This window comes from Arvicanthis niloticus, chromosome 9 (assembly GCF_011762505.2).
Source record: "Arvicanthis niloticus isolate mArvNil1 chromosome 9, mArvNil1.pat.X, whole genome shotgun sequence".
In the NCBI taxonomy this organism is placed as follows: Eukaryota; Metazoa; Chordata; class Mammalia; order Rodentia; family Muridae; genus Arvicanthis; species Arvicanthis niloticus.
In genome coordinates this window covers 68,810,744-68,838,609 of record NC_047666.1, presented here as the reverse complement: position 1 = coordinate 68,838,609, position 27,866 = coordinate 68,810,744, and the positions used below count along the sequence as shown (strand labels likewise).

The following is a 27,866-nucleotide window of genomic DNA, read 5'->3' as shown; positions in this document are numbered from 1 at the left end:
AATACCACAGCCTGTGGGGGAACAGTTTCCAACACAGAATTATAATTACAATAAAAATATTTATTTGTCTTTGAGGAGAGGGCACATGCTCAAGTGTTGAGTGAAGTCAGAGGCGAGGTGGTGAGGGTTGTTCTTTCCTTCTACCATGTCTGCCTCAGGGATTGAATTTAAGTCACCACTGTGATGGAAAATACCTTTACCACCTGAGCCATCTTGCCAGCCAGCTCTTTCTTTCTTTCTTTCTTTCTTTCTTTCTTTCTTTCTTTCTTTCTTTCTTTCTTTCTTGTTTTTTTTCAAGACAGGGTTTCTCTGTGTAGCCCTGGCTGTCCTGGAACTCACTCTGTAGACCAGGCTGGCCTCGAACTCAGAAATCCGCCTGCCTCTGCCTCCCAAGTGCTGGGATTAAAGGCGTGGGTCACCACTGCCCACCCTTTATTTATTTTCAAGGGAGGTCTCTGAATTGTTTTGGCTTTCAGTATCATCAAACTTGGATATACTGGTGAAGGACTACTAAGAGCTTCAGAGAGATGGCATAGACTCCAGAGGGACACCACAGGCTGAGAGCTTTGGGAATGCTGCTCTGACACTCTCCCTCTGCCTTTGCAACCATCATGGATGTTCTGACCTTCTTCTTACTAGGAAAATAGTAGCATTTGTTCTCAGGACCAAGATAAGATAGCCGCTGTCAGCAATTAGATTTTGTATCTACTTTATCTCAAATTTAAGAAATAACAATTACATACTTCTAAGAGAAATAATAAATGATAGGTATAGTAACTCATCCTATAGTCTCCAAACTTGTGAGCATGAGACAGTAGGCCTGTCCTAAGTTCCAGGCCAACATGTGCTACATTGGGAGACCCAGTCTCAAAAAGCGACATTTAAAAGGGTTGGAAAAAAAAGAAAAAGAAAAACACTTGAATGTCACACAGTGATCTCGGGGAAGTCTCAAGCAATGTCTGTTCTTCATAGTGCAGTGTTTTTTTACGGTGCACTGGAGCGATTCACAGTTGTGTGAGTGCAAGAGTGAATGAGAAAGTGGAGGACTGGGTGTCTATGTGCACTTGTATCCAAGGTGGTTCCAAGTTAACATTATTAAGAAGATGACATAGGTCATGTTTGCACTTGCCCCATTCTTTCTAGATTTATCTAGCTCAGGATTAAGAACTCTCAGCTGCTTTCTTCTTCTTTTTTTATGAAAACAATGAGTAGAGGAGAAATTATTACAGCACAAATTCTATGAAGCCCTAGTAAGAACATCTACAATTTCTTTAATGTCCTCCAGAGATTGGGAGTTATTCTCCAACAGCAAATATATTTTTCTTTTCTAGAGCTGTGGCACATCTGCCACCCCCAAAGTCAAAAAGTGGAGGGGGAAGTTGAAGGAGGTAGGTAAGGTGGGTAACAATCATGTTATACACATGTGTATTATACCTTGTCATGGAATAAATAAAAGGTATTCTAAAAATAAAAGAGAAGTGGAGTTCAAGGTCAGCCTCAGCTACATAGCAAGTTCAAAGTCAGCTGGGGCTACAAGAGACCTTGTCTCAGCAAACAAACAAACGAACAAACAAACACCATCTTGACGGGGCTGGAGACAAGGCTCATCCATTAAGGGTACTTGCTTCACTTGCAGATGACCAAGGTTTAGTTCCTAGAATCCACATGGCAACTCACCACCTCTGTATTTCCAGTTACAGGGGATCCTGTGCCTTTTTCTGGTTTCTGTGGGCATCAGACACATACGTAGAGCATAGGAAGTCCAACACTCATACACATAAAATGAAATACATTTTTTTGAAGCCTTGATATTGGATCACTTCAATGAGTTCAACTCCTCTCATTCGTTTTTCCTTGTAACACAATTCTGACTGGTAAGCAGCAATGATCACTATCCTGTTCTGATAAGAAAAGCAATGGCCAGCTGTCACCAGCATAAAGCAGAACTTACAGTTTGATTATAAAACCACAAACATGGGGCTTTTCCAAGCCACACCTATATTTTACATTTAAGAACAAATTCTTAACTGTTATTCATATTTCATATTCATATTTTCATTTGATTTCAATACGAAACACACAGTGATGCTATTTAAAAACTGAGAACTTATAATTAAACCTTTTAAAAATTTAAAAGATTACTTATTTATTTTGCTCTATTTTTTTTTTTTTTTGGTGGTGGAGAGATGAGGTTTAGTTATGTAGCTCAGGTTGGCCTTGAATTTATGATCTTCCTTCCAATCTCTCAAGTACTGAGATTACAAGGCTATGATACCTCAACCCTGTCTAGAATTTACATTTATTAACTTTTTAACATTTTCATTATTTTGTGTGTGTGTGTGTGTGTGTGTGTGTGTGTCAATAAGTATGGGTGGCATGTTTGCCACAGCACAGATGTGGAAATCGGAGGACAGATTTCTGCAGTCCATTCTTCCCTCCACCTGGTGGGTTCTGGGAAGTGAACTCGGGTCATCAGGTAGGGCAACAAGTACCTTCTTTACCTGCTAAACCATTTCACCTGCCCAACGATATTTTTTTTAATTGCGTTTGTCATGGATGTACTATATTGATAACGATTGCATTGATAAGTACATGGCTTTGGAATAATCGAGTCGTTTTCATTTTGCAAACATTTACTGTGTGCAAATTGTAGGCTTGGGATTGTGCTAACCAGTGGAAATGCAAAAATGTGCGTTGTACTTGAGAGCTACGGTCTTCATGGCAGATGGTGACTTGATCAACAATCTCCACGGTGTGAAAGGAGGGTAAATACGTCTCTCGGAAGAGGGAATTTTAAAGGAAAACTTTCATTGGACCAGACACTGAAAACATGTATAACTTAGCTTCTTGTCACCTTTGGGAAACTCTATAAAGGCTCTATGACAATGAGAAGCTGGCCCATATTAATTTGATTAGTAAAGAGAGGCACTGTTTTGAGCTCTGGGAGCAAAATGGCCCTATATCCCAGATAGTCTTTGGTACAGGGCTCAGTTCTTTGGTCACGCGCTAAACTTCACTCTGTAAAGGGTAATAGGGACTTCTCTGCTAGGAGAGTTTATGGGTAATTTGCGTCTTTTATGTCTTATCCTAGAGACCAGGAGGACTCTTGTTTTATTTTCCTTAAAAATGTTCTTAAGCTGGGCAGAGCAGCACACAACTTTAATCTAGTCGCAGCACCAGTGGGAGAGGAGGGCAGAGAGGTAGGAGGTTCTCTCAGAGGTTACCTGCAGAGGCGATTCAAAGACAGCCAGGGCTAACACAAGAAACCTGTCTCAAACATACATCTTTTTGTTTGTTTGGTTTTTTGGTTTTACATTTATGGGGGTGGTGGGGCCGCACACTGTTGCCGCAGTACATGTATGGAGGTCAGGACAACTTGAGAGAGTTTACTATCTTCTTCCATCTGGTATGTCCAGGGAAGAAACTCAGGTGGTCAGGCTTGAAGACAAGCCTGTACCTGCTGAGCCATCTTGCAGGCCCTACTCTCAGTTGCTCAAGCTTTCCCCAGTTTAGAGCTAATTATAGCCAACTGGAGCAAAAGGTATGATGTGGATTTATTTCACTCTTTCAACGTAGGTTATTAAACACATATTAACAGCTGTTGCCTCTAACTGGTGTAAACCTTGCATTTACAGCAATTCTGGAAGATCTAGATTTTCATTTTCTCACATAAAGCTGTTAAATGAACCTTTTAGTTTTTATAAGAGTAATTGTTTTGTTTTGCTGGGGGATGGGAGTGGTATTCCTGCGCGTGTACACGGCTCTTTGGAGAGAATCTCTTGCAGCCTTTAAACTTCTTCTGCCCATGATGACCTTGAACTGATCCTTGCAAGCACTGGATTCCCGAAGTTACGTCTCCAACCCCTTGCCTGTTTTGGTGTTACTACTTGGAAGGAAGGGTAGTTGAAGCACAGTCTCAGTAGCCCAAGCTAAGCTACTCTCAGGGACATTCCAGCCTCAGCCTCTTAAGTAGTAGTATTAACGGAGTGGGCCAACCACAGCTCCCAGGTTATTCTAGTTCCTAATCGCAGGACCCAGAATATTTTCTGGTGTCTGCTGGATGCGCAAATGTAAAAGAGGGTTGTTTTTTTTTTTGTTTGTTTGTTTTTTTTCTTTTGTTTTAAAGCGCTGTGTGCCTGCCCACTCCACCTCTCAAGAAGCAGGCTCAGGTGAAAGATGTCTTGGGGAGGGCACGTCTCCTCTGCTTCACCGTGACCTCGCCCCCGGTGCCCGCCTCCCGGTACCTACCAGCTCCGGGAGCCCTGCCGAGTAGCTCAGGCGCCTTTAAATGCTAATGAGCAGCCGCGGCGGCTTTCCCCACCCTCTCTCTCCCCGCCCCGCGCCCGCCTGCCCTCCCGCCGCCCGCGAGCACTTGCGCGGGGCCATCTTCGGGGCCGGGAGACCCAGCGAGACCGCGAGCGCGCGCGTCCCCCGCCCTCGAGCCGCCGCCCGCCGCCGCGCCGCGCGATCCGCACCGGCCTCCCCGAGAGCGAGCCGGCCGCCGCGACCGCCACCGCGCTAACCGCCGCCAACCGCCACCGAGGTGCCCGGAGAGAGCGGAGAGGCGGCATGAGCGAGGCGGGCGAGGCCACCACCGGCGGCACCACGCTCCCGCAGGCCGCGGCCGACGCGCCCGCCGCGGCGCCCCCGGACCCCGCGCCTAAGAGCCCGGCGGCCAGCGGCGCGCCCCAGGCCCCGGCGCCCGCCGCGCTGCTCGCGGGGAGCCCCGGCGGAGACGCAGCCCCCGGGCCCGCCCCGGCCTCATCAGCTCCCGCGGGCAGCGAGGACGCGGAGAAGAAAGTTCTCGGTGAGTCCCCGGCTGCAGCCCGGGAGAGGCGGCTGGGGAGGATGGACGTGGATGCAGGGCGGACTGGGACACGTGGGCCAGGTCTGGGGAGTCTTTGCCGTGGGTCCGGAAAGCAGCACGTTTCCTCTGGGGGGAGGATGGGTCTCCGGGGAGGCACGAGGGGGGGGGGTGACTTGGGAAGATTTTATTGTGTGGTGTATTTTTTTTTTCCCCTGGGCCTGGGAGGGTCAGGTGTCTGTCCCCGACGCCCTTCCCTCGTGGGCTTGGGACAGCGGCCATGCTCCTGCGAGCCACATGCCGGCACAGGGATGTTGCAACGCCCCGGGAAACTTGGGGCGGGCACCCTCCTCCCCTTGCTGTGCCCACAGATGCAAAGGGCCTTCCAGTACCCACCAATTGGTGCCCATTACCCTCTCCCGCACCGTGGGAACACACGTGGTGTGACGCCTGGGAAAAACTTAGTCGGAAATGGAGTAGGACGAGTGTCCAAAACATGGTTACCTTATGACTTGTAACTGGAAGGGAAACGGGACGGTGGGGACTGGAGATTTGGGGGGGGGGGGGACAGAGGGTTTGCAACGGTGGCTGTAGTAGCTTGTCGCCTATTTGGGTGTCCTCATCTTCCTTAAGGAACGCCCGGTGTGAGGCCTTCCCCAGGCTTGCCCAGCAGGTGGGTGGTGGATAAGCTCCCCGGAGGGTGTGTGCGTGCGCAAGTGGTTCACTATCCGAAACAGGAAAGTTAACAGATGGTGTAGGATGCTTCAGAAATGTTCACTGTTTTTGGGTGGGGCCGTTTAGGCTCGCCTGCTTTCCGAGCTTCCTCCCCATTTAGCAAGAAAGCTGAAGGAGTATTGTGGAAGAAATAGAACACCATTCGATGTTCCCCACCCCAGACAATCCTCCAGTTCTTGTTTTCCTAAGGCTTTAAAAACTCAGTTCCTGCCAATTTTTTCCCCACCCGCACTAAAAAGTTCCTTAAAGGTCTTGTGGGTGTTACATTGTAGCACTTTATAGCAGATGCTCCTTGGACCATTTCCACACAAAATGAAAGATAGAACCCTGTGTTGCTAGCCGAAGCAGGTTCTTAATGATACCTTACTAAGGGCAGGTGGAATCCTACAGGTTTTTACTTGATCCTTGCACTTTTGAGATAAGAAAAGTAGATCATATCTTTGGAGATGGGGGTGAGGGGGGTGGCGATAAAGGAAGGTTAGTTTCCGAAATCTCCAGCAATTTGGTTCTGTTTCTGCCAGATGCCTGGTGATGAGTCTGGTGTCTTTCATTCTGCCACTCAAAAGTCCAGACTCTCAAAATGAAGGGCAAGCCTCCACCTGACACTTTCAGCGCTGTTTGTCTTTGTCCGATGTGGTCTGCCATCTCCTGTGCCAAGCAGACACATGGATACACAAAGTGTTCTGGACTCAGTACTGACTGAAATGGATATCTTGGACGCTCTCATTCTGGTCTCTGCAAAGGGGCCTTAACTTTGGTTTATACCATGTAGTCCTTTAGGGAAAACAGGTTTATCCAAGTAAAAAGAACTGGATAGGCTTATTCTACCAACTGACTCCTTGTGTACTTGAATATAGTATTAAAATTATGAATGAATTTGTTTGGCTGTGAAGTTATTGGAAATATTTGTACAGTTAGTATTTTAAAAAACACTTCGAGAAGAAACACCTTCAATGGTGAAGACAGACTTGAGAATGTTTCTCATCCCCACCCCCTTCTGCTGTTACTATTGCCTTTCCTTCTCTTCTTTGTGTATCTGTTTTTGTGCTTTTTTTTTTTTTTGACATTGGTCTCATGAAGTAGCCCAGGCTGGCCTTGACCACACTCATTTTGTACCAGAGGATAACTTTTAACTACTTGTCATCCTGCCTCCACCTCCCAAGGGGCAGGATTACAGGTGTGCACCACCACACTGGGCTTCTTAGTGTTTCTTTCAGAACGCCCATGTGCATATCTGTATATATCCAGAGTTTTTGGAAGAAACACCAAATCCTGATGTGTGGAATCCTGATGTAGAGGCCATGCTGTTTATCCAAACCTGACTTCTCTGTGTTGACATCAGAAACATCAGTTATTTTTTCTTATTTGCTCTGCAGCTCACATTAGATTGGCTTTAATAAGCTAAAGGCTGAGGAGCACATCAAAGAAAGCTAAGAGGCTTGTGCATGCCCATCTTTGTGCCACACAAAACCACAGCATCTCCTCGCTGAGAGGCTGTAGATCTGGCGTGTCCACTCCTGAGCTTTTCCCTTCTAAGTGTAGTCCTGCCAGGTTTTCCTGTTCACTGAGTGTTGGTGACTGTCTTGGGCATTTCCTTAGTTTAGAACTATCCATTTCCTGGAGATACTAAAATGGACATTCACCATTGATCTCAGAAGTCATATTTGGAATCTACAAAATGTAGATTCTTTTTTTTTTTTTTTTTTTTTTTTTTTTAATGAATTTTCAAGTGAGGCACTAAAGAGAAATTATTTTGCCCATGACAGAGGATAGAGACTAGTAGTCAGTCAACTCTAGAGAATGCCAGGGAATGCCAGGGTTTCCTTCCCAGCTGCTGAAGACAGCAGGTAAACCCCTTGGTGTGAAAAGGGTCTGTTGTGTCATGTACAGAACTGCAGTGAGACAGCTTCAGTTCTTACTCTGGACTTCTGACCAGCCCTCATTTGGCCACCAGACAGTTTCTTTATATCTTTGTAGGTTGGTTACTAAGAAGGAGCTACTGTGTTGCTTTTTAAGTTTGTCTAATATTTTAAAGTACGAGGATTGATAAGATGACCCAGCTTATTTGTTCTTTCTCTGAGGTTCTTCCTTTGTACATTGGCAGTGTCTGGGTGAATAACAGGAATTTGTTATGTGTTTCGTGTTGTCTTTTTTTCCCCCTAATTGTTGGTTTGTGCTTCTTCTGAGGCTCACACCTGTTGCTTCTTGAATGAATGTGAAGTGTTCTACCAACTGAGAGCAACTGAGAGCCAAGTCCCCAGTCCTGGGAACTTTCTGGAGCCTTTTTGTTTTTAACAATAGTCTTCAGACTCCCGATCCTTCCTGCTTTTACCTCCTAAGTGCTGGATTTATAGGCATATGCAGCTGCCTCTCCCTTGGAATTGAATCTTTACCAGCATGTTTTTCTCAACTACCTTTCTCAGTTTAATTACTACAGAATTGTCCAGGCACATGGCCATCCCTTGAGTCCTTGGTAAAAAGTCTGCACAAAAGCTAAGGCTTGAAATAATCATCTCTTTATTACATTCCCACTTGTTTTTTGTTTTTAATTAAACCATTAATGGTTTACTCAAGGGTGTTTAGGCTTTGTGTAATGATACCAGGGCCTTAGTGATAGGAGATTTAGCTCTTTGTAGGTCAGGTGCTAACATATCTGCTTAATCCCGCCTTGTAGCCACCAAAGTCCTTGGCACTGTCAAATGGTTCAACGTCAGAAATGGATATGGATTTATAAACCGGTATGTGTCTGCATGTTTTGTACCTACTTTGTAGCAACAGCAGTTACAAATCCATTGTTCCACTTTCTTAATGGGTTGTATACATTTTAAGATTCCTAGGCGTGGTAAATAGTTTTATTTCTAAGCCGTTGGTCATTAAATATTAATATGCATTTCTAGAACATTCATATACTCTAGTATTTAGAACAGAGATTAAAAGTATAGTCAGAAATGAAAAGAACATTAGATAGTCCATATCCATACTCTAACAGATGGAGAGAAGAGAACCTGGTTAAGCAACTTAAGGTCACAAACTAGAGAGTAACTGAGCTGGGTTGTGAGCCCTGCTCTCGTCTGCTCCAAGTCCTGTGAGGAAACTAGTGTTAAACCATGGTGACTTGAATTGAGGTAACCACAGGCCACTTGGAGATACAGGGATGTATTTTACAGGGTGTTGATGTTTTTCTGTTTTCTTGCTTTTTAAAACCAATTCCTCCAGTTTCTTATCTGTCTGAGTTGGGTGGAGGTTAGGGTGGGGTGGTGGGAAGGATGTTTTAAGTTTCAGTGTAAGGAGAGCCTAGTTCACAGCTGTGCCCTGTCCTTTTGACTGTCTTGCTTTTGCTGGGAGGGAAATTTAGGGCTCTGGTTACATAGCATGTGATTGAGAAAGACATGAGAGCAAATGGGTGTTCCTGTGTTGTGGAATCCAATGCTTAGACTGCCACAGTGCAGTGTAAAGCAGGGAAGGGGCATCTGGATCTAGGAGAGACGAGGGTTGTGGGAATTGATTATTGGCATCTGTTTTGAAAAGACAAACTGTTTAAAAGGTGGTTTTTCCTTTTAGGTCTTGATCTTTGTTTATAATGCATTTGTTTTTTGAAGCTTCTCTGAATGCTCAGACCCTCTAATTGTGAGTTTTCCTTTCTCTCTCTTTTTTTTTTCTCCTGCCTCTCAACAGAAATGACACCAAAGAAGATGTGTTTGTACACCAGGTAAGAGGGATTACAGCAGTATACATTGACTGTGTGAGTCCTGCAGATGGTGGTAGTGTCCCGAACTCATTCTAGAATGCGAGCTCAGCTCAGCATTATTCAGAGTGGCAGATAAACCTTCCTGTCCCACTGTATAAACTGTTTTCACACATTTGGGCTGTTTTTAACTTTGAATGAAGTCATTTTCAGTTAAATTACTTTCTGGTTTTTAAAGCCTGTAAGTCGTTAGCAAAAAAAAAAAAAAAAAAGGAAAAAAATCTGCTTCCATGTCAGCACTGGCCTAATGGTGTAGTTCTTCTTGGTGCTTGGCCAGAACCGCCCTGGCTTTTTGCCTGAGCTGCCGTTGGAAAACTCCTTTGGTTTGTGAATAGCATCCAGAAGAGGATTAGATGTATGTAGGCCTCAGACATGAAAACGCTTCCATTTCTTAGACTATTTTCCCTCCTGTTGGTTGAGACATATCTAGCACATGCCCAAGTCCAAGGACAGTTTCCATCTGTTTGAAAAAAAAGAGAGAGAGCAAATAGGCATCGTGGATCGATGCTTCATGTGTCTTCATCCTCAGATGTTCTTCATTACTGTCCTAGGTTGTTTGCTTTATAAAGTAGGTTAAGAGAAGTCACCTGTTTTTGCTGTTCCTTTTGTACATTCCGTCTGAAAGGGGCCTGCCACTTTCAGAATCTTGATGAGAAATCGTGGCATTGGCCCATGGACCTGCACGGCTGTGATGCTGTACATGTTCCCTCCTGTTTGGGTTTGTGTGTGTTGGGCTGCAGTTTGGCATTTGGAGATAGTCACATCTAAGAACCTCTCTAGCTGTATTTTCCATCCTTTCTAGGTCTGCTTTGTGGGATACGTTTCTGTTGTACCTAGATAATTGGAGTGGATTTGTTGAGATATAACTTAGAGTCCTAGCAGACTGAAAAGGAAGTGTTGTACTTGTAACATGTGCAGGTTAATGACCCTTTGGAGAAGCGCCCTATTGAGTGACTGCTGGGAGAAAGGGCTTTCCATGCTAGTGGCTGGCCTCCCCTGTGAGCTAATGACCTGATTCCAGCCCCATGAGGCTGTGTAGTGAGTCACTTCAGTGTGTTGAGGCCTGCCCAGTTTAACAGGAAAAAGGGAACGAGCCGGCAGGGAGGGGCTGTTTTTTGGGATAGCTAAATCATGCTGTGCGAGAATACATCCTGTCCTGAGCTGCCTCCTTGTGGAGTGGGTGAGGTCTCTGCCCTATTGGCTCACTTTTCCCCCCCCTCTTCTCTCCCTCCTACTCAGAGTAGAGGAAGGCTGGATTACACATGTCTAATCGCTTTATAAAATAAGGTTGACCTAGTTCCATAGAAACTCCCCAGCCCTTTAACTGTTCAGAGATGCCAGCCAGGGAAATGGAAGTTTGTGAGGCTTCTTCTCTCCTGTATTTGAAAAAGAGAAAGAGCCTTTTCTTAAGCAGATGCTAGAGGTGCAGATGCCTTATGCAGAGTGGCTCTTCAGTTCTCTTGAGGGTTGACGTGTGAGGTGGAAAATGCTGAACATTCAGTATACAAATTTTCTACTTGCTCTTAGCTTTGTAACCCTGATCAGGTAAGGCACCACCTTGTGTTTCCTCTTCCATAAAGTGGAATACCTCAGAGACCAAATTAAATTACACTTGTGTGCCATCAATCCTGAAATGTTCTGGTTTATTATATTATCAGTAATTATGGGCATAAACGTTTATCTCTTTGATACTTCTTTTTTATTTATCACTAATGTGTTTATTTTTGTGAGATAAGTTTTTACTTTGTCTGCACTGGTCTTGAACTTCTGGTTGCCCAGGTTGGCCTCAAGATCATAATAATTCTTATGCCTCTCATCATCAAGTGCTGGTCATTCCAAACACGAGCCACTAAGCTGTCTTTCTGTATTTTTGAGAATCTAGTGTTAAACTCCTGATCATCCTCCTCCTTTCACCTCCCGAATGCTAGTGTTACAGGCATATATCACTATACCCAGCCACACTAACTTTTTAAGTCCTTTTTATTTATGTGTATATGTGTTACATGCAAAAGTGTACAGTGCTGGTACCAGAAGAGGAAATTAGATCCTCTGCAGTCATGGGCAGGTATCTATATAATGTTGGTATGGGAGCCCAACTCAAGTCTTTTCTTGCAAGAGCAGTGTATGCTCACAAATACTGAGCCATCACTCCAACATGCTACCCCCATGTAAAAAAGCTTCTGTAACCAAACCGTGCCCATGTTTACATAAGGTCTCATGCTCTCATGGAAGGAGCCTGAGACAGAACCTCAGGAGCCTTTTGGCTTGATGTAACAGTCTGATTCAATATCTTGATTGAGTGACAGGATGGAGCAGGTGTCTGTAGTGACTGCATCTCTCTGCCACCTACTGGGATACATTTTGAAGCGTCCCACAAATCAGGGAAGACGTGTACACTGTGGTATAAGAGTGTGGAGAGATGCAGGTTAATGGAAGAATGGGGGAATCTATTTTTTTTTAAAGCAAAATACATAGATAGTATTCTGGCTAACATGAAATTGATGAACACATTTCAGTATTGGAATACACTTCCAATGGTGTTTTCTGTTTCCCTGACAGACTGCCATCAAGAAGAATAATCCACGCAAGTATCTGCGCAGTGTGGGGGATGGAGAAACTGTAGAGTTTGATGTGGTTGAAGGAGAAAAGGTGAGAAGCTGGTGATGTAAGAGTGTGCCTGCACATAGTTTTATTGTATAACATGTGGCCTTTCAGCCTCCAAAATAATATTTAAATTTTTGTGATAGGAGGAAGTGGAAGCAGAAATATTCTTACTGGATGCCATTATAAATATTCACTATGTTCTATATTTTAGTTTCTTGATTAATAAGGGAACTCTGAAATAAAGCCTGGTTTCTTCAAAGTCTTAAGATACATTTTTGTTTGGACCTCACACTGTCTTGGTCCAGACATGTAACCCAATTAGTAGAGTGCTTGCTTAGCATGCATGAAACCCATGATTCAATCCCAAGCACCACATAAACTAGGCGTGATGGTTGGTATGTGATCCTTAGAAAGGCTGAAGGAGGAATGTTGAGGCCAGGCTATGCTACACAGTAACATTCTGTCTCAGAAGTGTACCCCTCCCTCCTCAATGACAGAAATGTTCGACTGCAGCCAGTTAAGCCGACCAGCTTTCTCTCCTGGTGGAACCTGGTGTGCAGTAGCTGCATACAGCAGCCTCCTGGGTAGTGTATGCTGCCTATTTTTTATATAGGTTGCTCAAAGGGACCTAGGAGACAAAACTTTCCAGGAAGTGTTCATGTCTCTGATCTTACACTGTCCAGAATTTAGGCTTCAGACAAGTATTGAGGGTGACTTTGGGAAGGACGAGGGCTTCATAGCCAGAATTCATATTGCCCAGATCGTGATGTACTTCTGTACCTAGCTGCATAGTAAAGAATATGTGATTGAAGTTTCAGACAGGCTTACATTGCCTGGTCCCTAGAATATCCTATATTTCAAAGAAGTAGGGCTTTTTAATCCAGATTTGTTGCAGGTGAAGTTAGTGATGTAGTAGCTGGAGATGTAGCTCTGTGTTAGAATACTTACTGCCTAGCATGCTTGAGTTCTTAGCTTCATTTCCTAGCACTTAGGGGGAAGAAAAAAAAAAAGCAAGTTAATGTCAAGAATATAACAGGAAGACTTAAAGGAGGACTATATGGAGACTATTCTTAAGTGAAGGCCCTTTTCTTCCTTGTTTCTGCCAAGCTAAACAGTAATTCAGAGTTACTTAGTGCAGCTGGAGCCGGTCAGTCAGGATTCCAGTGGTACCTCGGGGTACCATAGATTTCAGCACGTGCTAAGGTTTCATAGTATTTTGTCTCTCTTCCATTGAAGTGTCCTGTATTCATTCATTCATGTTTGATGTATGCACTGCTCCTAACTTGGCTGATCAGACAAGGGGGTAGAGTGTCTCAAACTACAAGTATGTAGTTCTAGAGGTCACCCTAACTGAGATAGTAAAACACTATTTTTGAGATATCAGTAGGGCTTCTTAACCCTGTAGCTGACTATTACTGTAGTTGGTTACTTGATTTCTTTTAAATTTGGAGACTTTTGTTTTCTTCCTCAGGGTGCTGAAGCAGCAAATGTGACTGGCCCAGATGGAGTTCCTGTAGAAGGGAGTCGCTATGCTGCTGATCGGCGCCGGTACAGACGCGGCTACTATGGCAGGCGCCGTGGACCTCCCCGTAATGTATGTTGTCTGTGTCCCTAATCAGTGGTTGCAAATGTTCCGGTACTTAAAACTGAATGAACTTAGGAACTGATAAATACCGTATTTGAGAGTGCCATATTCTAGACATATGGCATATGATCTTTTTTTTTTTTTTGAAAGGAAACTTTAGTTTCCAGAATTTATTGATAGCTAGAGGTCCCATTGGAAACTTGCCAGTAAGAAGTTGTATCATTTAAGGTAGAGTTGGCTGCAAGTAACAGACATTCACTTATCTTGTGACCAGATTTAATGAAGGTGCCAAGTTTTCCAAAGGCTTTCTCTTCCTTTGGCCAGATCCTCATTACGTGGTATTTACTGGCACCAGGATTGGGGTTCCCATCACAGCTGTGCAACCTGTTTCCTGCCTTGATGCTGAGACAGCTAGCCTCTGAGAAAGCCTGCATTTGTCTGGCAAGAAAGAGTGGGGCTATCTTAGGAATCACGGTGCATGCTGGCATCAGATGTGTTACATGACATGCCGCAAGTTAAGAGTCTGCTTGGTGTAGGAAAGCCTTTTGTTCTTAGTTCAAAGTAAAGTGGTGAGAAATGACAGATCTTTAGGTATTTGGGTTAGTCTCCGTCCAGGTGAAGCATCTTTAGGTGAAGTGAATCTGGCTGGAACATTCTTAGGTTGAGTTTAAAGGAATATTCTCAGGGTAAATATAATGAACCTATTTGTTGTCATAAGGACCTTGTAGATTTTCAATAAAAAGGTATGATATAATGGTCTATATTTTTAATGTAGAACCGGGTGCTAGTACCACAGACTCAACAATCAGGGATCTCAGCACAGTAAGGAAGTTACCCATGTCACACAAAGAAAAACTCATAAAAATCTCAAAAGGACAAAATATCTTCAGATTAGCTAGTTGTGGTGGCTCATGTCTGTAATCATACATAGCATTTAGAAGAGTGAAGCAGGCAGATCTCTTGAGTTCTAGGTCATCCAGAGCTACAAAGAAAAAAATACACAGATAAAAATGACTTGGCGCTATTTTGATACAGATGCACCTTCTGTGTACTTCTGCTTTCAAGCTGCTATCCACTCCTGTCCTGTGTTGATTTTGTTGCATTCCTTATATTTCATCTCTGTTTTCCTTTGACTTACTATGTTTGTTAACAGTTCATGAGGGCTGGGGAAAAGGCTCAGTCAATACAGTACCTGCCATGCAAACATGAAGACCTGATTCCAGCACACACTGGGTGTTGTTGCAGAAATCCCAAGTTCTGGGACAGAGACAAGTAGATGCCTGTAGCTCATCCAGGTATCCTAGCTGAGTCCATGAGCTCCAGGTTCAGTGAGAGACCCTGCCTCAACAATATCCAATGGAGATTGACTGAGAAAGATACCCAATGTCAACTTCTAGCCTCAGCATGTATGTACACACAGACAGGTACACATATGTATTCCTCTTAATCTTTGAGGGGTAGGGATGGCTAGTTTGCTTTGACTTAGTTCATTCACATTCTAGATCTCTAGCTATGATCAGTTTAATGTCTAGGTCAATTCAGAAGTAAAAGCGGTAGAAAATCTTCAGTAAAAATTTTTCTTGAACATTTTTTCCTCCAAGAGCTGGAAAAGAAATGCAGTTAATGTATGTGGTGGTCTTCCATTGCACTGACTGGAGCATGGTCAGCAAGGGTGGCGCCATTGTGATTGTTTCATAGAGGTCTATATGAAAGATTTAGGTGTATGAACTTAAAGATAATGCCTTCAGAAATTTATGTGGTGAATATTTCTTATGCAAAATATATCTTTACATAACTGTGAATCATTTATTCATACAGGTTTTATAAAGAGTAGAATGAGCTAGGCCTTGTGGCGCAGGTCTGTAATCCCAGCTACTCGGGAGGCTGAGGCAGGAGGATCGCAAGTGCAAGCCCTGTTTGGGCTACAGAGTGAGTTCAAGGCCAGCTTGAGTAACTTAGGAGACCCTGTCTCCAAATGAAAAGTAAAAGGGCTGGGCTATGGCTCAGTGGCAGAGCGCCTGCCTAACACAGACGGGCCCTTGAGTTAAGTCCAGTCCCTCAGAACAGTGTGTTATTGGTGTGTGAAGTTAAACCAAACCAGTTCTGTGGGGAGTTTAGTAGTTGGGTGTGGGTTTAGTGTGGAAGCTCTGAAGCTTAAGTAACCCATCCTCTAAGAGAGACTGGTCACTAGCTTACTAGTGTTGAGTGCAGTTAAAAAATATATATATATATTGCAGGTGTTTCTTGTAAGACTTTGTCATTTCATATTCTTTAAACTGAGATTTGAGTTAATAAATTCTTTAGGGATATTTGTTTAGTTTTTAAAGTAAAAAAATAGAAAAATTAGTTCTATATTTTAGAATTGATTAGTATGAGGATTTCCTGCTATTAAAATACAATTAAACCTTATTTCTACACATAGGAAGTATGATGCGCTGGATCTCAGCCCTCGCGCTGTTTGAGTTTTGAACCCACCTTTAGGCTTAGATGGTGTTAGGATCTCAGTTATTAATAGTATGATACTGCTATTATATTAGAAATTAAATAGTTAATTTAACAATAACTCATTAATACTGGTAACGTTTTGATTGAAAGTCCTGTGCACATTGGGAGAGAAGACGGGCGTAGTACTACACCATTGCGTGCCTGTGGTGCATGGTTTGATAGAAGATAGTCTGGTTCTTCTGTCTGCTTTGTGCTTGGTCTTTTGAGAGTGCCTCCCATTCTATCCCGGAAGATCCACCACATGCTGGTGAGAGAGAGATGAGCATCTTAGTGGAAGTGTGGTAGTGCTTTGCCTTTGTAGCCCACGATGGCTTCAAGAGAGCCAGCTGCCCTAGGAAGCTTACTGCCCAGGTCAAATCTACTGATGCATCATAAAGTGGGTTTGGTTTTGTTTTGTTTTGTTTGTTTTTCTTGACCGTTCTTGACTTTCCTCACTGGGTAAATTTGGGAGACACATTAAAAGGAGCCAAACAGTGTAACGCTGCTGTTCTATCTAATTCAGTGTCTTTTTGATTTGGTAATAGATTGATTTGCTCTTGCTTTCCTGCTGCTCGGTATGATATCTGCATAGATCTATTTTAATCTCCATGTAGTTCATCCCAGTCAGTCATTTGATTGTCTGGGCTATGTGTGTTGTGTCTGCACAATGTTGTTCACAATGAAGGGTCACTGCTCTGGGAGTTGGGATTTTTCCTGGTGATAGCTCATCCTAAGTGGTGTTCTTTGGTTCTTGCCTCGCTGTAACTTCTTCTGAAACTATGTTTCTTTGCTTCGCTAGTACGCTGGGGAGGAGGAGGAGGAAGGGAGCGGCAGCAGTGAAGGATTTGAGCCCCCTGCCGCAGATGGGCAGTTCTCTGGGGCCAGGAATCAGCTGCGCCGCCCCCAGTATCGCCCTCCATACCGGCAGCGGCGTTTCCCGCCTTACCACGTGGGACAGACCTTTGACCGCCGCTCTCGGGTCTTTCCCCATCCCAACAGAATGCAGGTAAAATGCACCTGAGACTCCTCAACAGTCCTCACCCTTCGTCCTTCTGTGCCTCCTCCTTCTCCTCCTCCTTCAACTCCAGCTATCGCTGTCGGAAGTAACACATTGCTTATTGCTTGCAGCTTCCCGTGCTACCAAAGCTGCAGCAAGGCTCCCTCTGCCTGTTTAGAGCACTTGTAAGAACATCTTTAGAAGTACATCATAAGCCATGCATATCATGGGACAATGGGTAGGGTGTCTAGTTTGTAGATGTGTAAGGAAAACAAGCTAGGTCTGATGATGCTTGCTGAGGCATGTTTTCAAGACTTTGTACGCTTACCTCAAAAAGCGCCTAGATTTTATTCCTGTCTCTTACACTTTTTGAAAAAAAATCAGGTTTTGGAGAGATGAAATTTGCCTGTGAAGTGGAAGCATGGGATGCCTTTACTAGAATGTTGTATTAAACATGAGAGCGGGGCACAGAGTACAGTGGAAAATGTAAAATACCAAATTAGATGAGAGTGCTGTTTTTCTGATACACTAACAGAATGAGATTGTTGAGTGTAGGAAAGAGGTAGAGCTTTTGAGAATCCGTTAATAAGGTTTACATTTTAATTTCCAGGGAGCTTGGGAGGCTGAGAGGGGGTTCTTATAATCACCAGCCACAGTTCTTCCCTCTCAGTGTCCCTGGGCTTCACCACCCCCCACTCCCCCCTAAATGTTTTGACTGAACATTATGTTCAGTCTCTTTGCTACACTCCTCCCATTCCCATCATGCATAGCTGTTGTTTCTACACGGCTTCTTGTTTTTCCCTTCTAACTCTTCAACAGCTGCCCCTGACAAATGTGCTAAAAATAACAAGGAGTGTCAGATGTATGGAGACACTGGGTACATGAGGCAGAGCAGGCATCTTCAGGGCAGCATCTGAGGCTTCTAGGAAACAGAAGCAAGAGCACTCAGCCGGGGTCAGCTCTTTAGCAGCAGCTTCTGACCTGTCCCTACTAGTTAGCATATAAGGCACACTTCCTGAAACCATTGTGGTGGGGTTTTTTTTCCCCCATGTCTTTTAAAAGAATATAGTTCACAGTAAAGACAGGGGCAACATGATTTCTTGGTGTCATAGAAAGAGTAGCATGTGACTTAATGCTGTGTTTTTGTTTTTTTTTCCCCCAGCAGTGTGCTTACTCTTTTATTCTTGGCAACATAAAGTACATGTGGTTGTTTGGAACACATGCCAACCATAGCTGTTCCATCTTGGAAACAACCCATGTTAGATGTCTGCAGCAACTTTTCCATTACACTCTTTCATGCATACTACTGCACTATTGATACACGGTTACTAAGTCAATTGATACAGAGTTACTAAGTCTCCTTATACCAGATCAATAGCTCAAATTGGAAACTTCTACTTGTAACTAGACATCTTCAAGGACATTGTTGTAAACTATTTTTTTTAAAAAGTGAAAGTTGATCTCTAGGGTAGCTGCTACAGTATATTAAGTTCAGGTGGAAAAGGCTTTGACTCCTGCAGAGTGAAATTTTATGGACCAGTGCAGGGCAGCATGGGAAATGATGCCATGCAGCATGCAGGGCAGTGGTTGTGTAATGCTGAAGGACATACATACATACATACATACATACATGCATGCATGTAAAATCAGCCGCCAGTGGTGCCCATTCTCAAATAGGATGGTTATGTGTATTTGAATAAGCTTCAGAGGGTAATTGAGAGAAGGAAGCAGCACTGTGGCCCCTACCAGGGGACAGATGTTTGAAATCAGTCTTAATTTTGTCTTTGGCCTATGGGCTAAGCAGTGTTGCTTCCATACTTTTTCTTGTTTTTCTTACAGATGAAGAGATTTGAATGTTTTTAACAATTAGCAACTTTGATGACTTTGTCAGTGGTTCTCAAAGCACTTGCCATGCAAGCATTAGATCTGAGCTCATATCCCCAGGAACTGTGTGAAGCTGGACATTAGCACTGTGCATATGTAGTGCCAGCTCTCCTACAGCAGGATTGGAGACAGACACAGGAGAAACTACAAAAGCTTGCAGGACAGTTAGTCTGACCTCTACAGAAGCCAACAACAAAAGACCCTATTTTAAAACATGGTGGGATGCAAGGACCCACACCTCTGGCTGTCTTCTCTCCTCTACAGGTGTACTGTTATATTTCTATATCCATTCTACCACAGTGACACATTCTATAGCCAGACAAGTTCTTCCACACCTTTTAATACCAGCTTCTGAGTTTGAGGCCAGCCATCATTGTCTTCAGAGTGAGTTTCAGACAGCCAGGGCTACACACACACACACACACACACACACACACACACACAATCCTGCCTTGAAAAACCAAAGCTGGGCAGTGGTGGCTCATATCTTTAAATCCCAGCACTTGGGAGACGGAGGCAGAGGCAGGCGGATTTCTGAATTCGAGGCCAGCCTGGTCTACAGAGTGAATTCCAGGTCAGCCAGGGCTACACAGAGAAACCCCGTCTCGAAAAACCAAAAGAAAAGAAAAACCAAAAAAGAAAGAAGAAAGAAAACCAAAAAAAGAAGGAAACCAACCAAACACACATTATACGTTCCTACACAAGATAATGCATTAGTTACTTTTCTGCCTATCTTTTATTGGTGGTGGTATGGTCAAGATGTTAAACGTAGACTTAGTTTGGTTGGGATGGTGAGTATGGGGGAGGGAGGGAGGGAATGGGGTGAGATCTTGGCGAGGACGGATTGTTGCTGCTAAAGCTCAGTAAGGACTGTCGTCTTGCTGTGAGCATGATGACATCAGGATGGGCGTCAGATCCAAGAATAAGCATCATGAAGCTGTCCTTGATAACCAGGCTGTGGGAGGAGGGGCAATCAGAAATCAAGGAGATGGTTGGGTTTGATAACTTAGAGGACAGTGTTCAGTGAGGAAAAGTTTAAATGTGGCAGGGAGTGGGAAGAGAGAATGCATGTTATTTGACGTTCCTAGTGCTTGATAGTGATGGCATAAGTTTTTTTTGTAGCCAGTGAATCTGTAAAGGACTAAAAGAAATGATTCATTTTTTCTATGGTGCTGAGTTGCCTCTTGCCTCACTTGTGCCCCCTAACTCCCAAAGCTGTTAGATGAGGCGTATGCATGGATCACGTTGGATTGCCTGTGAGTGTGTAGCAGGGATGCGCTAGGATACCTCCGCAACGCTACGTGTGGCCCAGCCTGAGCTGCTTGTTTCTGGGTGGGATTCTTTGATAGAAAGAAGCCCCTTTTAGAAATACTAGTCTTCAGAGCTGGGTCAGAGAAAATACCAGTAAAAGCCTTGGCCATCCTGTGCCAGAAAGGCAGAAAGTACTCTAAAGATTGTTGGAGACTTGTCAAGAAGCTATGAGCCTGCGTGCAGACTTCCTCCTATTAGCCAGTAGTGATTTGTTAAAATTATGGCTCACTGAATAAAATCAAAACCCCAGAGTCCATACAGGCATAAATAAATACACGAATCTACTAAATATTTGAGGAATAGGGCTATTTCAGGCTAAGGGACCTTGCAAAGCACTAACTGGAGACTTTAATCATCCTTCAAAGCATATATCAGCAGTGCTATGATACCACCTCACAGGGTAGGAAAAACAGATTATTCTGCTACTTAGTGGCTTTTTTATCAGAGGTACATGAATTAAATTTAATGTATCCCAAATTTAGGTGCTCAGATCAGAAAGCTAAGAATGACCAAGCATCCTAGCTTAAAAGAAAGATAAATAAATTTAAAACAGGATTCTAAGTTAGCTTGCTTCGTGTGTTGAAAACAAAGTGTGGATGTGACCATGATGCCTTCCCTTATTCATTGTGAAAAAAAAAAAATGAATCATAGGAGGCTAGTGGGCATACTGGGGAATTCTGGAAATGCTCGTTTCCCCTTTTCTTGAAGAGGTGAAACAAGGAGGTGGGTTTTTTGTTGGTTTTGTTTATTGGTCTCATCATGTAGCCTAGATTGATCATGGACTCATGATACTCTCCTGCCTCAGTCTTCTGAGTGCTGGAGTTAGAGACTTGGGCCACTATGCCAGGCAGGGATGGGTTGTTTTGTGAGTGAATATGTGTGTGTTTGTGTCAGAGGCACCATTGTAGTACTTTGTCTTAGCTCCCCTCCTTCCAAAGACATACTTTTAAATGTTACACTTGTCATAAGCAGATGAAAAAGCTTCGCCGGGCGGTGGTGGCGCACGCCTTTAATCCCAGCACTTGGGAGGCAGAGGCAGGTGGATTTCTGAGTTCGAGGCCAGCCTGGTCTACAGAGCTCCAGTACGGCCCAGGCTATACAGAGAAACCCTGTCTGGAAAAACCAAAAAAAAAAAAAAAAGCTTAAGGTATGCTTTTAGGATTAGTCAGGACTGGGTTGAAGCCAGTCCTTAACTCCTGCCAAGGAGACACCTCCTCAACTTCCTTTAGCTATGGGTGACATAAACATGACTTTGAAACCTGTGTACCTTAGTGGGTCAGTGCATCTGAGTCTGAAGCAGTTGAACATGCTCCATAGCTCAGAAATACAACGTTTCCTTTATAAATACATTATAAATACGTTAAATTTGTCAGCATTTGGTGCTGGGAACTAGTACTTCTCACATACTAGGTGAGAGCAAGGCAGGTTGAGCCCTTAAAATAGTCTCTTCAGTATTGAAAGGGTCAGATTTTAATATGTGTAAAGCTAGGTGTCCTGCGCTAAGGAAGGGCAAAGGCTATTGTTGTGTAGGAATGAGTTTTCATTTCTTTCCTGTCATTCATAAAAATAGCCAGTGAGTAACAGACTCAGTTACTTGTGCTTCAGCCTGGCAACAAAGCTCTTGACTCAGATTTGCTTTTAAAGCCAGTCTTCTACACGGGACTGTGTGCTTTGAGTCCTGCCCTGTGTCCTGGCTCATTTCCAGCTGTCATTGCCCTCTAGGCTGGTGAGATTGGAGAGATGAAGGATGGAGTCCCCGAGGGAGCACAGCTCCAGGTCCATCGGAATCCAACCTACCGCCCGAGGTTCCGCAGGTATGAGTGCCATAACTATGAGAGAGGTGGCGGAATGGATGAGGGAACTGTGGGTCTGTTTCATGGCCTTGTTTGTGTTATTTAAAGATATGGTTGCTTTGTGATGGGGAGCAGCCCAGGTCTTCACACACATCTCATTCTCTGTACAGCCAGAGGGCTGTTCTCTGTCTAACAGGGGCTGGTCATGGCCTGCAACTTGAAGTGGCATAAATAAATCTCTTCTTTTGTTTGTTCTGACACAGGGTCTTACTGTGTAGCCAGGTCTTCATATTTATTATGTACCCTTGTCTGGCCTTGAACTTCCTCTTGCCTTAGCTCTCCCCCCCCCCCCCACGTCTGGAATTATAGGTGTTTGGCGCCATATTTGATTTAATGCCTAATTTTAACTAAGCTAAACAAAGTAAGCATTAATTGATGTGCATGTTATTGTGTCAGAAATGGAGGGAAATCGAAATAGTAAACATTTTAATTAAGGTAGTCACTGGGGCTGTTTGAAACCTGGCTGAAGAACACATAGCCCATGAAGAACCCAAGAGTTTAGTTGCTCTGTATCCTTTGGCATGTTTCTGGCCTCTGCTGTGGCCACCCAGTCTGTACCTTGGACATTTAAAAAAGTCATTTAAAGCTGGAGGCAGGGGCAGGTGAATCTCTGAATTTTATGCCAGCCAGGGCTAAACAGCGAGACCTGTCTCAAAAATAAAAGTGAGGGTTGCGGGGGGGTGGGGGGGTGGGGGGTGAGGCTGGAGTAGTTCAGTGCTAAGACATTTACACGAATAAATGGTCACCGATGCTTACCACAATGTCCTCTGACACCCTGAGTGTCAGTACCCCTGCCATTACTGTCACTGAAGGCTGGACCATTTTAATGTGCTTTGTCTCTTGCTATTCCTCATTTGGGATAGACTCCCTTACGATCCTTTGGGTTGTGGTTTTGTTAGGTTTTATTCTTGTGTGTGTGCCTCAGCATGTATGGGGAGGTCGGAACACGCATCTCTCATGGGTTCCTGGGATGGAAACCAGGCCTCAGGTCATGTGTTCAGAGTGCAGGTGCTTTTGCCCACAGAACCTCTGGAAGCTTCATAATAGAGGCTTTTGTCAGTACCATGTCACCCTCAAGGTGAGGGGAACAACTGGGGCTTCCTGGATTGTGTGTCTTACATGCTGTCCCTCCCCTATCTAAAACACTGGTTCCAGAGAGCTATTCCTGAGTTCAGACTTTGGAACATTTTCATGTGTTTTATTGGTTAAACATACTAGCTTATTATCAATAGGGGTTTATTAAAACAAAAACAAAACAGACTGGGAAAGAATTTGTACCAAGCCTTCCTTACATGGTTGGTTCCAGTTTGCAATATTGGTTAATCACTAAGGAGTCTCACAGGAACAACCTTGGTTTCTGTTAGATCATCTTATGTGCAGGCAACAGCCTGGGCCATGCTTCCTTCTCCAGTTTCCTTGGTGCCTATCACAGTGTTTGGTGAGACCCTATGTATTTTACTGTATTGTGTGTTTACTACAAATATGTAAACAAGCAAAAGAATGGAGAAATACTGGTTTTCACCAAACACCATCCCATCTGCATTGCATGCACTGGTCTGGTCTGTGATAATTGAGCAAGTACTTATTAATTAGTTAATCACTTGGCTCAATAGTAGACAAACCTCATGCCCTTGAGTACTCCTCCCCACCCTACCCTTCAACCCCACCCATCCCACCTTCCCACATGTAGCTTTCTTATGTAACTTCTGTTCCCTGCTGTAGGGGACCCGCTCGCCCACGACCTGCCCCTGCTATTGGAGAGGCTGAAGATAAAGAAAATCAGCAAGCAGCCAATGGTCCAAACCAGCCGTCTGCCCGCCGTGGATTCCGACGCCCCTACAACTATAGGCGCCGCCCCCGTCCCCTCAACGCTGTTTCACAAGATGGCAAAGAGGTAAAGCCAGCAGCCAGGAGGGGCACACCCAGATCAGCCTGAGGAGTTGTGCCATCCTTTTTAAAGTCCTAAGGATGGTCTTTCCCCATGTGACACTGAACACTCACCAAGCACAACGTTGCTTAAGTAGGCTCCATCTGTAGACAGGATTCTCTCCTGTAACGCAAGCTAAGCCGGTGATTTGAGCTTGTTAAACAGTCTCTGGAGGAATTAGACCAGCAGGGATTGGGAGCTTAGTAGGAAGGATAGCAGTTAATAGCAGAGAAACTCCTGGTGCACAAGGACAAAGTAACAGCCATTGCGTGCTGTGAATTCTAGGGTGCAAGGGATTTATTGGTCAAGTAGAAGCCACTTGGTCTCTGAGCCATACATAAAAGAAAAGGGAAAACCCGTACTGTTATGTTTCTTCTTAGTTACCCTTAAACGCTACATAGTCCTCTAAAGGAGTTTGCATGTGGTTTTGCTCTTTCAGACCAAGGCAGGTGAAGCACCAACTGAGAACCCCGCTCCAGCCACCGAACAGAGCAGTGCCGAGTGACCCTGGCTCCCAGGCACCTTCACCAGCAGCAGGGTGAGCCTCGTTCCTGTTCTCAGCAGCACACTGGGCCTCCATGGTACCTGCAGTGGTCTCCATTGTACCTGGGTGGTTGTGGAGGGACGGGGATATGGTTGGGGTGTTCAGTATTTTCGGGACTGGTCCTATATAAGGGTCAGTACCTAAGTTAAGGTATAAATATGTAGACAGGTTTAATGGTTGCTCCTTGTAGGGTGAGTCAGTTCTGTTGAACATGGGATCTGGAGATGGAGCTCGGAAGGTGTGAATAACAAGCGGCACCTTTACCCACTGAGCCAACTTGCTGGCCCAGTTTTATCTATTTATTTAGATAATGCTTTTTTAAAAACTTAGTGTCCATAAGTTTGTGTAGGGATATGTGCTTGTGAGTGCCAGTTCCCACTGAGTCCAGAAGAATCTATCAGATCCTCTACACTTAGGAACCACCCAGTGTTGGTACTGGAAACTAAAGTCCTCTGCACAGGCAGCACACTCTTAACCCACTGAGCTGCCTCTCCCAACCTATTACCTGTTTTTTTTTATGCACATGTTTGCTGGTGGTGTTGTAACGTGTATTGCTTTGTAACCCTGGCTGACTTGGTACTTGCCCCTTTAAACTTACGGTAATCTTATTTTAAGTTTCCCAAGTGCTTGGGTTTACAGGCTTATGCCACAAGCCTGGGTTGACAGTCAACATTTGTGTTTGCAGCGAGCAGAGGTTGCTTTTTTCTTCTTGTTCTTTCCCACGTTACTTGCTGGCACAGGGTCTCAATGAGCCCAGTGACTAGACTGGCTGGACAGCAAGCTCCAGGGATCCTCTCTGTCTTCCATGGGGCACTAGGGTTGCAGACAGCCCACTGACTCCAGCTTCCTGTGAGTGTTTGGAATCTTTCTTGTCCTCATTTTTGTGTGGCAGGCACTTACGAGCCATTTCCACAGCAAGGACACTGGGAAAACCAGTGCTATTCTGTCACCTATCAGCCAATGTCATTGTTTTATTTTGTAAGACAGTCTTTTAGTAGCCAGGAGTGGTGGCATACATTTTATTTCCAGCACTTAGAAGGCAGAGGCAAGTGGATCTCTGTAAGTTCAAAGCCAGCCTAGTCTACATAACAAGTTTCAGGACAGCCAGAGCTACACAGAGAGGCTCTGTCACAAAGAACAGACAAACAAAAAGACAGTCTATATATTCCAGGCTGTCTGAACCTGAACTCAGCGATCCACTTTGGTGCTAGGATTGCAAGCATGCACCGCCATAGTGGGCTCAGTTTGTTAATTTAAAACTTCCTGACCAGAGCCTGCTTTTGAATTCCAGGGAAGTGTTGCCTGCAGCATAAATGTGAATGGTTTTTCTTTGCCCTTCTTCCAATCAGTGTTACTTGTTTTGTGGCCATGCAGTTTGGTATGAGATCTAGTGAACCTCTGCAGTTCTGGCCTGCTTGGGATTGAGCAATATTTCCTCTGTGGCAGTGATAACAAACTAGTGATGACAAGAGATGTCACAGTGGTTGAAGTACCTAAGGTATTCAGATGGGGAATGGAGAACAGCAGCCCTTTTTCTATCTTGCTAAAGATCTTGTCAGTTTTATCTACGTAGATTGAAGTTTAGCCAAGGCTGTCAGAGTTAGGCTAATAATGACTTTATTCCGTATGTGATTTTGATTTGGGGTTTTCTTTAGGTGGGCTCAGGGCAGACAGTCAAGGGCTCATTCTGTAGGCTCCAGGTGGCCAACAACTCACTGTAGTCTTGAATTTTGCCCTGAGTGTTCGAATTACAGGCGTGTGCTTGAGCACCTGGTTCATTCCCTGGATTTTACCTATCGCCCTTCTAACTCATTTTTATGTATTTCTTTCTTTCTACATTTATAAACCCCACTCTGCCCATGCCATTTTATTGAAAGTACAGTTTGGGGTTTATAATGAGCTTCCCCAGTGCTGTGCTGTGGGATTGGAGTTGCCTGTCTGTGAGGGCACACTGCCGTGCAGGGTAGCAGCATTCCTCGTCTCTCTAGGCAGAATGGACAGTCCCCCTTCTGGACCTACATTAACCCATTGATCTGTGTGGAGAATTAGGCTAAGAGCCAGCAAGCCCCACCAGTCCCCTGTTCTACTTTTTACAACACTGGCTTACGGTGTTCATCCTCATGCAGGCTTCTTATGTACTTCTGTATACTGACTCTTCTACTCTGTAGAAGTATTCATTAAAAATAAGCACTTTTGTCCCATTATGCCTGTGCAAGACATATACCTGATTTAGAGCCTTGCAAATAATTTTGAATTGTATGGAAATATTTTTTGCCTGTTCGTCCTAACTTTTGGTCATTGTATATCATTCTTAAAATCTGATTTTAACTTCTTCTAGGTGACCTTAAGAAGTAATGACCATTCAAAAACAAGGCAAAAAAGCACACCCATGACCTTACCAACACCAAAGAAACATCTAAGCAATAAAATGGAAGACTAACCAAGATTTGGACATTAGAATGTTTACTGCTATTCTCTACGAAACTAACAACTGCAAAGTGAACGAGCCAGCAAGTGTCCACCAAGCTGTGTCCCGGGAACCTGCACAGGCTCAGGAGAGCAGCCTCCCCAGTTTCAGCAACCTAGTGCTTTATATTTTTTTCCTGGTTTTTACTGTTTTGGTAATATGAATTAAAAGAAGAAATATTAATACCACATGGGGATTGCCCCAACCAAAGAAATCTGAAATATATAGTAAATGCTCTTTTTCCTTTGTTGTTCATTTTGGATGCTGGTGCTAAACTTCCAAGTGTCATGATTTAAGAAGAAATTTTATGCCCTTATTTATTCCTAGGATGAGGGGAGAACATTTTTGCTTTCTTACATAGCTCTCTCTGAAATGTGCAGTAACAAGTTCCTCAAAAATAAAATTTTTACCTTCAAAGGAAAAGCTGCGTAACTGTTGTGTATTTCCCTTTTCCCCTCTTCCTCCTCCTTGTGTGAATGTTTGACCTGTGCCCATGTTGATAGCACAGGAGTGCCTGGTGCACTGAGGCCCAAGAGGGTGTTGGGAAGTTACGGGTGACTTGAGCTGCTGAGTGAGTATTGGGAATCAAGCTAGTCTTTTAGAAGAGCAGCAGCCTGTGCTTTTGACCACCATCTCCCCAGCCCTGTTAAATGCTCAGCCGAGCACAGTTTTGTTGTGAGTTTGAGATTGTAGGAACTGGGTTGGTGTCATTGAAATATGCAACCCAGAGATAAATTTATTTCTGGTAGGTGTGAGGTGTTACAGGCTGAATTTCTAAACCGGTCATCAGAGCAACAGTTGGATGGCCTTGAGGTGAATGGTTTCAGATCCACTGTTGATTTTCTGGGGACTTAATGAAGAACTCTTAACTTTATGCCTGAGGTTTTGAGATCAAACTGCTATGTCTCATGTACACACCTGTCTCT

General features: G+C 44.1%; 1 protein-coding gene and 1 non-coding gene across 2 annotated transcripts; both read left to right on the top strand.

Moving 5' to 3' along the window:
- The first annotated feature begins 4,232 nt into the window (after positions 1–4,232).
- On the top strand, positions 4,233–27,363 carry Ybx3 (Y-box binding protein 3). The gene is made up of 10 exons (XM_034511452.3): positions 4,233–4,807; positions 8,214–8,277; positions 9,215–9,248; positions 11,844–11,933; positions 13,360–13,482; positions 16,757–16,963; positions 21,872–21,963; positions 23,725–23,896; positions 24,369–24,467; positions 26,812–27,363. The coding sequence occupies exons 1-9, from the start codon at positions 4,570–4,572 to the stop codon at positions 24,432–24,434; spliced, it is 1,086 nt and encodes a 361-aa protein (XP_034367343.1). The 5' UTR covers positions 4,233–4,569; the 3' UTR covers positions 24,435–24,467; positions 26,812–27,363.
- On the top strand, positions 12,396–12,529 carry LOC117715925 (small nucleolar RNA SNORA70). The gene has a single exon (XR_004607706.1). It is a non-coding gene; the product is annotated as a small nucleolar RNA SNORA70 (small nucleolar RNA).
- Positions 27,364–27,866: the final 503 nt, after the last annotated feature.

Bases quoted from the DNA above. Each gene is read 5' to 3' on its own strand.
- Ybx3 (XM_034511452.3), top strand. From the start codon at position 4,570: ATGAGCGAGGCGGGCGAGGCCACCACCGGCGGCACCACGCTCCCGCAG. The intron at 13,483-16,756 runs GTATGTTGTCTG...TTGCTTCGCTAG, and splicing joins GCCGTGGACCTCCCCGTAAT to TACGCTGGGGAGGAGGAGGA. The intron at 23,897-24,368 runs GTAAAGCCAGCA...TTGCTCTTTCAG, and splicing joins TTTCACAAGATGGCAAAGAG to ACCAAGGCAGGTGAAGCACC.